At 31.3% G+C, this 13,461-nt stretch overlaps 1 protein-coding gene across 1 annotated transcript in view; it reads left to right on the forward strand.

Annotated features, from left to right (window-relative positions):
• The first annotated feature begins 7,010 nt into the window (after window positions 1-7,010).
• Window positions 7,011-13,461, forward strand: part of LOC129223974 (protein O-mannosyl-transferase TMTC3-like) — a 182,023-nt gene continuing 175,572 nt past the window's right edge. Inside the window, exon 1 of the mRNA XM_054858360.1 lies at window positions 7,011-7,196. Within this exon, the coding sequence (XP_054714335.1) occupies window positions 7,011-7,196 (186 nt within the window). The remainder of the gene's footprint in view (window positions 7,197-13,461) is intronic.

Genomic DNA, 13,461 nt, shown 5'->3' on the forward strand with positions numbered 1-13,461 from the left:
GAAATGGGAAGCTATCAGCCGGCAAACAAAGGACAAATTTCTTCTATCTTTTAACAAAACAGTCTTATCCGAATTGATTTTTTCCGTCTTTGTTTCGGAGACGAAATAAATGATGCGAATGTTCTTTTTGTTTAAAGATGGCAGAGTATTGTGTACAATAAAATTGGGAATAGGACATTTCTCTTATAATTTTAACATTTATTAGACTTGCTACTAGTGCCCATTTGGTGCTGGCCTTGCAAGCATTGTTTTAAAGAAGAAATTTATAACTAAGACGAGAAATCCCTGCATTTATTTATTTCATTTGCGCCAGAACGTTATGCTGAAAACAGATATAATTTGCCACTGAGAAAAAATTTAAAAGAACCTTGCGGTGATCTAAAATTGAATCAAAAATTAACGGGGACAATGTTGTTTTTTATTTATTTTTCTGAAAACTACACGAAAGAAATATTGACACAATGTTGTCCTGCTTGAAATATTTAAAAAGAAACTATCTCTGCTTATTTATTGGCTTTAAAGTAATCAGTTTTATAAAAAATAGTTTTGTTTCTGTTTTTTCTGTGTGACCCATAAGCGAATATAAACCGTAATGAAATCATTAACTTAAATTATACTAAGTTTTTAATGTAAATCGAGTTGTTTTTCGAAATTCAAGAGCGAGAATTTATAACTATTTTTTTTAAGATACAATACTTGTTTAAAGATAATTTAAAAAATAGTTAAAATGTCCTTAAACGATGCAAACAGAAACTAAAATATTCTATGCATGCAATTCAAACTACTTTGAATGTTAGTTTTTCTTTGTTTTTTATTAGGTTTTTTATTTATTTTTAACTAAAATTATAATTGTCCCTTAAAGTGGCTACAACACCATTTTCCTCCCAATAAGAATTATACTTTTTTATTGAATGTATCGTCCCCTTTAGCTCACCTTTGGTTTCATCCTCACTTCAGGAGAAGAATTTTATCAATGATTGATTAAATTTCACGGGTTTTACAACCCCCGATTTGAAATAACATTGTACTTGAAAAAAAGATCTTTTAAAACCAAATGCATTGACCATAGTGCTTATTCTCCATCATAAATGCAAACTAATTTGGCAACTTAATGATATATTCCATGTGAGTCGCTCAATTTTATTACTCATCTTTAATGTTGTTTCACATGTCTTATAGGTAATAATCATTGATAATCAGTAAAAAGGAAAGGAAAACTTGGGGTTGGTTTTTCCATACTATAAATACAAAGTAATTATTATTTTTTCATTCTAAATCATGCAAATTGCTCCGTTATAAATATTTTAAAAACATGTTCATTTGTTCCGCGTGAGTCGTTCTATTTCTTGTCTCATCTACAGTGATGCTTCCTGTTTTTCTAACATTAGAATTGATAATCAGTGATAAAAGAGAACAAAAACTTTGTGCTGTTCTTTTTTCTCTTTTACAAAAACGAACTTTTCTTTTTTCTCTTTTACAAAAACGAACTTTTCTTTTTTCATTGTGAAGCATTTATTGTTATCCATTATACATACAAACTCATCTGGAAGCACATTGATCCGTTCCGCGTGCGTTGCTACATTTAACGCTTTATCTACAATTTTGCTTCCGACTTTTCTACGTACTCATTGATAGCTAGTGATTAAAGAAGGGGAACAGCTTTTAGTTGTTTTTTTACTCTATAACAAATATAATCTCATTTGGAAACATATTGACCTGCTCCAAAGGAGTCGCTCAATTTCAAGATCTATCTATAATGACGCTTCCTGTTTCTAGTACGAATTATTTGGTAATCATTGAATAAGGGAAGTAAACAGCTTAGGGTTTTTCTTTTTTATCCTTTACACTAGATAAAAAATTCTTTTTTTTTCTTTTTCATTATAAATCATTTAATATTCTCCATCATAAATACAAGCTTATTTTAAAAAATTTTAAACATATTTGTTTGTTCCGCATGAATCGTTCAATTTTGTGACCCTTCTACCTGGATGTTTCCTGCTCCTCGTCGATAATAACTGATAATCAGTGATCAAAATGAAAAAAAAAAAGTAATTTGAATTTTGACCTCTTGAATTCAAAGTATGTTTTTCGCAATCACGAGTGTGTGTGTGTGTGTGTGTATGCAGGCGTGTGTTTATGTGTGTGGGGGGTACGTGTGTTTGTATGTAGAGGGTATGTGTATGTGTGTAGGCATGCGTGTTTGTGTCTGTATGCAGGTATGAGTGTGTGGGTAGTTGTGTGTATGAGTTTTTATGCGTGGGGAGAATGTGTATGTGTGTGTAGGCATAGGTGTTTGTGTCTGTGTGCAGGTATGAGTGTGTGGGTAATTGTGTGCAGGTGTGTGTGTGTATGTGTAGGTGTCTGTATGTACGCGCGTGTGTGTATGTATGTGTTTTAAATGTGTGTATGTGTTTGTGTATGTGTGTGTAGGTGTGTGTATGTGTGTGTGTGTACGTGCGTGTATGTGTGTGTACGTGTCGCTAGAGGAGCAGCATCGTGAGGAGCCGGTCGCCGGTGATGCTGCAAAGGGTGGCGGTGGGAAAATAAAATCAAAGGACATCAAAACAGTCAAATGAAAGCAATAAGCAATCGTCATTGCTCAACAACTTTGGGTTGTTGTTTTTTTTTATTTTAGAAATACAAACTATTTTTTCTTTTAGCATGAAACATTTAGTTTCCTCCATCAAAATACAAAATAATTTGTAATCATATTGATTGCTTCCACGTAGGTCTTTCAATTTCAAGACCCATTTACAATAATGCTTCCTGTTCCCCGTACATAATAACTGATAATTAGTAATCAAAGAAAGAAAACAACTGTGGGTTGCTGGTCTTCTCTCCATTATAAATACAAATTATTATTTATTTGTCTATTTTTTTGTTCATTAGAAAACTTTCAATTTCCTCCATCAAAACACAAACTAATTTGGAAACATTTTGATCTCTCCCGCGCGGGTCTCTCAATCTCAAGACTCATCCACAATGATGCTTCCTGTTTCTCGTGCATAATAACTGATAATCAGTGATCAAAGAAAAAAACGACTTTGCTAGTTTTCTATTCATTATTAATACGAAGCAAATTTTTCTTTCATTGTAAAACATTCAATTTTCTTCATTAAAATTCAAACTAGTTTCGAAACATATTGATCCCTCTCCCGTGAGTCTCTCAATTTCAAGACTTATCTACAAAGATGCTTCCTTTTTGTCGAACTGGTAATCAGTGGTTAAAGAAAGAAAACAACTTTCGTTTCCGGGTTTTCTATTCATTACAAATGCAAGCAAATTTTTCTTTCCTTATAAAACATTCAATTTTCTCTATTAATACACAACCTAATTTGGAAACATTTTGATCGCTCCCACGTAGGTCTTTCAATTTGAAGATCCTTTTACAATAATGCTTCCTGTTCCCCGTACATAATAACTGATAATTAGTAATCAAAGAAAGAAAACAACTTTGGGTTGCTGGTTTTCTCTTCTTTATAAATACAAACTACTTTTTTCATTAGAAAACTTTCAATTTCCTCCATCAAAACACAAAGTAATTTGGAAACATATTGATCTCTCCCGCGTGGGTCTCTCAATCTCAAGACTCATCTACATTGATACTTCTGATTCTCGTACATAATAACTGATAATTAAAAAAAAAGAAAGAAAACAAGTGTGGGTTGCTGGTTTTCTCTCCATTATAAATACAAACTATTTTTTTTTCAATAGAAAGCTTTTAATTTCCTCCACCAAAATACAAACTAATTTGTAATCATATTGATTGATCCCGCGTAGGACTTTCAATTTCACGACCCATTTACAATAATGCTTCCTGTTTCCCGTACATAATAACTGATAATTACTATTCAAAGAAAGAAAACAAATATGGGTTGCTGGTTTTCTCTCCATTATAAATACAAACTATTTTTTTTCATTAGAAAGCTTTCAATTTCCTCCATCAAAACACAAACTAATTTGGAAACATATTGATCTCTTCCACGTGGGTCTCTCAATCTCAAGACCCATCTACAATGATGCTTCCGGTTTCTCGTGCATAATAACTGATAATCGGTGATCAAAGAAAGAAATCTACTTTGGGTTGCTAGTTTTCTATTTACTATTAATACGAAGCAAATTTTTCTTTCGTTACAAAACATTCAATTTCCTTCATTAAAATTCAAACTAGTTTGGAAACATATTGACCTCTCTCGCTTGAGTCTCTCAATTTCAGGACTCATCTACAACGATGCTTTCTGTTTGTCGAACTGGTGATCAGGGATCAAAGAAAATAACAACTTTCGGTTCCGGGTTTTCTATTCATTATTCAAATTTTTCTTTCATTATGAAATATTTAATTTTCTCTATTAATACACGAGCTAATTTGGAAACATATTGACCTCTCCCGCGTGGGTCTCTCAATTTCAAGATCTATCTTCAATGATGCTTCCTGATTCTCGTACATAATAGCTAATAATCAGTGATCAAAGAAAGAAAACGACTCCGGGTCGAAAACAAAAGTACCATCTACTCTTCCCCATTTACAAAGATTACAAAACACGGGGACGGTGATGCCGATGATGCTATATTAACGCAATGCAGCTCGAGAAAAGTGCTGGGAAGAAATAGAAAATTGAAATGTTCCTGGAGCAGTATTCGTGTTTGTTGCAAGGGAAAGTCATTAAGAACTACGCTCTCTCTTTCTCTCACTTTGTGAGGATTTTCATTAAACTTTGCCCGAGTCTCGCCCCTTTTCCTTTCACGAAAATTAAATCTGTTGTCAAAAGACGACGGTGAAGAATTCTGGGTGAAAATGAGGATGAACCATCAGAGAGAGCCCGCTGAAGATTCTCCCTTTGTGTCTTTCAAATTTTGTTACTGCGCCAAAGAGCCACTTTCTTTCAAAGGTGCTTAATATAAGGCATAACTTTGTTCATGTGTGCTCAAGTGAAATAATAATGTTGGCACAAAGTAACTAATATTGGAATTTTCGAGAACGTTTTGCAAAAGTTCTTTTTCCCTTCGAAAAACACTCTATTGATATGTCTTTTTAAATTCGCATTTTATTTCATGCACTAGTCTTTTTTTTTTTTGTTTATAATGCATCAAAATAACTGCAAAAAATTGTTTATCCTTTAGCTTTAACTTATTACTTAATCCTTTAAGGACCCTCGGACATATGCGTTGCCTGAGCTTAAAAGTTAATCTATGCATTATCAAAAAAAGTTTATAAATAACATATTTTTAAATTTTTAAATCATCAAAATATTAATATTAGCAGAAAATACATTTATTGTTTAAACAAATGCGCTGTTCTTTATTTTAAAAATAGTAAAAAATGTTTTCAGCTCATCTTAACTTCAGCCTTCATGCTGTTATGCTTCTACTTCTATTCAGGATTACTTTTTTAATTGAATGTGAAATGTGATTAGGATTATTTCAAACTAAAAAAAAAAGTTAAAATTTTGTATCCCTTTTACTACATGAATATTTCTGTTAATTGTACAAATATTTCCGAGTTGAAAAATAAAGCAATAAAAAAAGTTTATATAGTTGTTGCATTGTATCTGTATGCACCATGTATATACATCACCAGTTTACCCAAAATTTATCGACTATAATATTAAAAAAAAATCTTAGCGTGAACTTTCCATCCAAACGGTTCAGAAAAGAATAAGAATTTATTGCTAAAAGTTTTAAAGTAATACGCATTCATCCAGTATTTTCATTTTCAACGACTTATTTAAAATGAAACATAAAACTATGTTTATGTTTCAAATTGTAGCCATAATTTTAAAAATTGGAAATCGTATCAGTATAATACTTTAATCGGTGAATTTAATATCAAATATAATTACGTTGATGTTGATGTTGAATTTTAGAAAAATACCATTATCACAAAGTGTCCGACATCGTGTATAATGTATGTTTTTTAAATAAAGTCATGAATAAATACTGCACAATTGTCATTCTGAATAGCTTTTATCGATTTTCTCTGTCGAAAACCAACGGATTTACAAAACAAAGAGCTTTTCATTTGCTATAAATATCTTTTAAAGTAACATGGCACTTAAATTTTCAGACAGATGAAAAACATAAAAAATATATTGTTTATTGAACGTTTTGAACGTACGAGATGGTTTAAAGTATAAATTAGGGTGAGTGACTCTAAAAATATGTTTTAAAACGATGTATTGCAACAAATAAAATTATGTTTTAGCTCTCATTTTCATGTTTGATGTCGAAGTCAATAGACTTAAAGATGCTTTGTTATATAAGCTAATAATTTCACATTTATCAAAATTTTAAAAGCAAATATATATATATATATATATATATATATACATAATGTACCTACCACCATTAAGTAGTATTATATGTTAGCATTTCAAAAATATATGAAGTGGTTAGAAGCAAAAGAATGCGCGTTGACTTTTTGAAGTTTCGAGTAAAACGCAAGCCAAGCTCAAACGATGGTTGACTTCCATTGAAAGAATTATCTAAATCATGCTAAATAGTGGCTCCTAAAACTGCGAAAGAGATGATTGTTTTATTGTTCATACTAGCTACCTCCAAACTTTTAATTTACTCTTACACCCCTTTGCTTGTAGATGCTTTATATTCATTTTAAATTGGTTTATTTAAAAAAAAAATAAATGATCAGTGATTAAAAAAACTTCAAATCCAAATCACGTTATCCAGCATCTGAAAAAGTACCGAACTTGATAGTAGAGAAAAAGAAATAATTGGGAGATAAAACAGCATAACATATTAAATATTAATTATATGGTGCTGCAATGAATGTTAATTCATATTTTTACGTCTTTAAAAAATGCTTGACTTTATCAAATTTTGGTTTTACTTTATGCTGAAATTATTGTTGTATAATGTGCTTAATTATTTCTGCATATGCCTGCTCTATATCAGAGATGGTTAAGCGAATAGTGTACATGCTTTTCAGATGATTTATAAAATATATGCATTGGATAAAAGAAATTCCTAATAGCTGTTCTTTTCTTTCTAGAACAATGGATTTGGAAAAGATTTACCCATTGCTTCTCGTTGGCCTAGTAGCTATTTGTTACAGTAACTCCTTAGGCTGTGATTTAGTATTTGACGATTTGGCAGCCATCAGAGATAATAGAGATATTAGACCAAATACGCCAATTACAAATATTTTCCAAAATGACTTCTGGGGAACACCCCTCCGAAAAGTAAGTTGATACTTATTAAAAGATTAAAATATGTTCACATTGAAAGTAATTATAAACTATGTACTTCTACTTTTTATCTTTATAAAATAGTATTTTTTCAAGTATATTAAATTTATTTCCAAAGGTATTTCTTTACATGTTACCTTTTTTAGCAATTCACAATTCACTTTATACAATTTGTATAGAGCTATGTCATAAGTATAGGTCACTATATATATATATATATATATATATATATATATATATATATATATATATATATATATATATATATATATATATATATATATATATATATATATATATATATATATATATATATATATATATATATATATATAATTGGCAATGTTGCATTGAGAAACACTCCTGACGTCATTAAAAATGAAATTCGTGGCGCGTCAGATAATTTACAATGTGTTTTGGTAATGTTTCACATACAGGGAAATACTTTATAGTGACAAGGCTGAAGAAGATCCGGTAACTTATCTGTTCTACTGGTAAGACTAATTTTAGGAGACTGAAGAACTGAAAAAGTGGTCAACAGTGAACGCTGGAGTTTAGGGTTAATCCATTGGAGTTAAGGTTAACATTTCAACTCTCAAAATATCACCAAATAGGCAATTGCTTCGTTCAAATACAGAAGCAATTTTCACCCGTCAAAACTTGACGGGCGATTTTCTAGTTAAATATAGAGACACAAAGTAATAACGATTAAAACCGAAATATAATAGTAAACAGCTACTGAACTAGGAGTCGTTGACGACAGTTTAGACTACTATTAAATCCTTAGGTATAGACAAATATGAATTCAATATATGCGTGCTCTATCGCACACACAGGAAATGATATTTGTTTGCAGTAAACTTCCAATTATCCGCGAGCAAAAAGCAAATACCAGTCACTGTTTTATCTATCTATTTGCTTATTTACTTATTTATTTATTTTCCTTTCTTTACCGTACATACACGTGTTCTTTATTGATATTAAGTTCTGTTGTGAAAAAATATAAATCATTTCACTGTACTGTACAGTGCAGGCCAAACTATTAGACTAAGACTTTTAAAATCAAATTCTTTATTGATTACATAACTATAGACACATTAACGAATAGTGAAATAATTATCTAATATTTAGTATGCATTCCCTTGTTCTTGATGAGCATTTTAAGTCTTTTTGGCATACTTTTCACAAGGTTTACATTATTTCTTAACTTTTTAAAAAAGGAGGTAAAAAATTGTTTATACTCACTATTATATATACTCTCATACACATACTCACTAATTACCTAAAACTAACTTTAAATACAACAGAACACACTAATAAAAAGAACTAGTGAACTGTTTAAGCTGATAAACAAAGAACGTAAACAAAGCAGACAGTGCTGCCACTTGCAAACATTAAATTATGCTAAAATACCGCAATAATCAGTGTACATTATGTACTGTACTTGAACAGTAAAATAAATAATATTTTAGTACAAATAATGTACAAAAAAAATAATAATTCTTTAGTCTAATAATTTGGCCAGCACTGCATATTTTTTAACTGTTTGTTGAAAGTATTATGCATCATTACAACCAAGAGAGAAAAAAGGAACAGTTTTTATGTTATTAGTCTCCCATTTTAGACTTTTTGCGGCTTATCCTCGATTTTTATTAAACGCGGCACTTGTGACACCCATTTCCGCGGTTAATCGGAAGCTTGCTGTTTCATACTTCATGGTTGCTCACTATTTGGTAGTATATGCTACCTGCATACTCTTAATTACGGATTCCGATACCGGACCAAAAATGCAATACCGGGATTCGGTATTGGGTGATTCCATAGTGACTAACGTAACATTCGCAGCTGATTTTCAAACTCTTTTTACTTACACCGGGAGTAAAAATAAATGTGTTTTGGTTTAATATGCAGATTTAAAATGTACAAGGTGACTGTTTTTCATTTCTACCAAGAATTTGAAGCAAAATAAGCGCTGGCAGGTGTTTTTTCACCAAAAAAGGCATCGTGACTAACGTAACATTTTTGCAACCCTGAGAAACAATGCTTATGTTTCGAGGCTAATTTTTCTGAAACTTACGCATGCATTTAAAATTGGCCGATATATTTGTAAGAAGTAAACAATTTATTTTTAAAAATGTACTACAGATTTGTTAGAGAGGAATCTTTTTTTGGCCTTTAATGGTATTTTTACGAAAAACTGTGTGTGACTAACGTAACGTGACTAACGTAACCATCGAATAACAAGCAATGAATGCATATAAAAAACTTTTTGTAATTAATTTCTTGCTCTTATAGTACTTTTATTTTTTTAGGAACCTTTTTTGTGTTGCATTATGGTTCTTTCTTTACTTTTTTTCTATATTAGTGTAAGAAATTGAATGGAAGGTATCAGTTCAATTAACTCAATTTGAATGTGCGAAAAAATAAACAAATAAAGAAAACTGCTTTTAAAAACCGAATAACATCATTCTTGGGCTAATTAAATCCTATATATCTGTCATTTAAAAAATAAATTTTATGCAAATTGATAGTTTCATCGAATTCTAGTATTCTGCCGATATACTAGTTATCGTCACAAGAAACTCCGTAGTACTTTTCAATGGCATATTATTTTTTAAAGTTTTCTGATTCATCGAACGACTAGTGTTGTGCATACTTTTGAATTAAAATGTAATATTGAAGAAAAAAAAATATTCGAACGTTTTTTCAAAATGCATTTTAATTCTAGACATCACCGCAAATGTTTGAATTTCTAAATGATCATTCTTGCATTTTCTGAAATGTATGGCAGCAGCGCTTATTGTCACTTTATCATATAACATCTTCAAATGTTTTCCAACTAGCAGCCATTACTTCATTTTAATAATGTATTTTCTAAAAAATAGAGACGTTCTCCTTTGTTAGGACAGTATTTCTATTATCTTAATTTTTAAGTTTGGATTCTTGTGTTGAATGTACATTCAGCAGAGTACTCATTTTGTTTTACTCACTTTTTTTCCTTTTTTAATAATTCTTTAAATTGGAAGTATCTTTATAAAGACCTTTAAAAAAGTATTTTTCTAAGTAAACAAAAGGTCTATACAATGTAATTTTACTGGTATTTTTCAACCTTTATATTTTTAATCAATATAGAATGCCTACATGTTCAAAATTGTTCATGAAAATGTACATTAAATTAAATAAGTTTTAAATATTAGCAGTCATTTTTAAAATGTTACGTTAGTCACATGCAAACTGTTACGTTAGTCACAGCTCAAATGTTACGTTAGTCACACTAATTATTTTATATCTACTGTTACTGAAATAAATATTTTGCACTTTTTAAGTAGATATGACACAGATGTAAGAAAATAAAAAGTGCTGTTTGGTTCAATCATCTGGTTTAGATTTTAAGCAGAAAATAGTACATTTTCGTGACTAACGTAACGTAAATATTTTCAGTGAAATAACCAAACTAATTAAAATACTTATCTTATAATGTATGCAAAAAGAACAGTCAATTTTATTGGGCCAACATCTAATCATTTAGAATAAACATTGTTCTTTCAAAAATTTTCAAAATTTTTTATATTACACAAGAAAACGTAGACGCATGTTTTTTGCACATGCTAAGCCTTTTCTACAACCTCGCACGTTTAGAGCCAGCAGAAAAACACCGAATGAAATTTTCGCAAACTGTTACTGGATTTATATACTAGAAAGTATGTTGAATGAAATGATAGGTCACAATTAAGGCTTTGTGGAAAAAAAATGTCTGAGGTTGAGGTTGACATTTCTATGGAATGACCCTATTTTTAAAACGGGATACCAGAATACTGGTATTAATACCTCTATTAGAAATTTCTCAAAAACTTATTGATTCGTTGCCATATTTCATATTTTTGTGCATAATTTATGAAAACTTATTACGAACGAAAACAAATTTTAATGAAGGAAGAAATATTATAATAAAAAAAATCAGCAACTGCAAGAAACATTATAGATCTATTGAATTTTCCTTAAGCCTGGAACTCATTTTAGCTAACAAATTTCCTACATTTGACGATACTCCATCCGAATTCACGCAAGTGGGTGGTAACATCAATGATGTCCAATACACCTCCACTAATTGTGTAGAAAATCTTCATCTTTAAATAATTTGGCGTGTTGGCTTTGTAAAAATTATTTGTGTGTGTGTGTGTGTGACTGTGTTTATTTTGCATTGTGTGTAGTTTTTTTAATAAAAAGCCAGTTGTTATTTCTCTTCGAGAGACAATTCAATATCAACATCATCTTCAACAGTTTCCACTTGATCAGGATAAATTTATGTTTGCTTTTTATTAACTCTCTTGTTTGAAATTTACGATGAACCTAAGTTTGATCTTTTGTTAGTTTATTTTGCTCGTTTTCGTTTCAAAAATCTTTTCAATTATAAAATTTAATCTTTTCAAGTATAAAGTTTGTTCCAGTTGATCACGCTTTTTTCTATGCGAATTTTCAAGACACTAAAATTGCTTATTATTGTCTTGCCAAGCGTACAGTTAAACAGAGAGAAAGGACAGCACACTAATACCGGTGACAAGTTTCTATTTTCTACACTAACAAGAAAGGTTTTCCTCGAAATTCCGTACAGTTGAGATCTAAAAACAAATATTATAAAGTGTTGCTGCAATTGACAGTTGTAATTAATTACTCATGGCACATATGAAATTCGTAATAGTGCAAGTGAGTGTGGCATCCTCAAATATGTGCCCGTTTTGAATGCCGCGAGTCCACTTCGTGAAAACAATCTCTTCAAGCAGCCGATTGAGCTCTGTGTTGACGAGACACAGACAGCCATTTCTTCTACGCCTTTGTGTCTTTGTTGGAATACCGCTTCTTAATAAAGGACTAGACTGTCTGGCACCATTTCGGACAGTTTTAAAATTGGGTGTGACGAGTTTGCCTGACAGCCCTGGACGGTGTCCGACTTTGTCGGTACCGAAAAACCGCAGACGGGGAGGCGTACTCCATGTTAATGAGGCGCCGGTCGACCAACGAATCCGGGCCTTGGTTTCTTCTACAAAAACAACGTAGCAGTGTTCGTCACCAAGTTTCCACCAATGGGATATTTTAAGGGGGCTTAGTGGACAAGCCCCGTTTCTTCGAAAAAGACCTCGATCCACAGTTTTGGAAAGCAGATTGCTCTAGGACTTGAGAGAAACAGGTGCCCTTAGGCATTTCTCCGGTTTCGTTGGAAACCGTGATTTTTTTTTTTTTTTTTGTGACCACCACGGAGGCAACTGTGTTTGCCTGAATTTGTAACCCCATCAATGTAACGATTATTATTTTTTTTTCTGTAAATAAATTTTTTTTTCGTTAATTTTAAAAAGGGGTTTAGTCCTTCCTTGTTCGTGGTGTGACTTGATTTAATGAAATGATTGGATTCGTAATCTTTACTTCTGTGACTTACGACGTCACAGCTTATTTGGTGGCAGCGGGTGCGATTATGTTTCAGAGAAATTGAAACAGACCCATGTTACTTTTGGTCCTTCTATTTTTATGCAATTTTGAAAGATAATTCTTTTTAAAACTTTAAGTACTTTTTACATAAAGTAGTCCTAGAGCTGATCGAAGCCTATAAGATTTTGTGTGTGCCATTCCCCCAAATTGGATTTGGATTTTTCTGATGTTAAAGACGGACGCAGAAAAGGGTGAGTCCGGTCTTTGTTTCTTGGTTACCGATGAGGCAGCTTTAGTGGGTTTGTTTTGAGATAATTTAAGCGGAGTAAAATTGTTTGTAAAAATTTTCAATGTTTTCGAAAATAGAATTTGACTAAAGGTTTCTTGTGAGAATTAAATTCTGAGTTAGACTGCAAAAGAATTTTTTTGCAGATCTTTGCTATTTCAGTTTGGAAAGGAAAGTCATATAAATTAATGATTTATTTTGATGATATAGATTTCAGGTTAATTAAATCTAGTGAAATAGAGCTGTAGAATGATATTTATGTGCATGCTGTTATTGTGAATTGTTGGATTTTGCATGTAATAATTAGGGTTTTGCATAAAAATAAAAGGGGAACGCTCTAAAAATCTATTTGTGCAAAATGGGTTCTTTTCTTTTTGAAATTGAAAAAGATAATCTGAGAAAGATAGCCTCGGAGTTTGGCGTGGAAACGTCTGACTCAGATACACGTCGGTACATAGTTAAAGCGATTGTAGGGGCTACAGATTATGATGAAGAATTTGCAAAATCGACTTGGAGACTTTTGAAAGAAGAGATAGAAAGGGAGAGAGAGCG

Source organism: Uloborus diversus, chromosome 6 (assembly GCF_026930045.1).
Source record: "Uloborus diversus isolate 005 chromosome 6, Udiv.v.3.1, whole genome shotgun sequence".
Lineage (NCBI taxonomy): Eukaryota > Metazoa > Arthropoda > Arachnida > Araneae > Uloboridae > Uloborus > Uloborus diversus.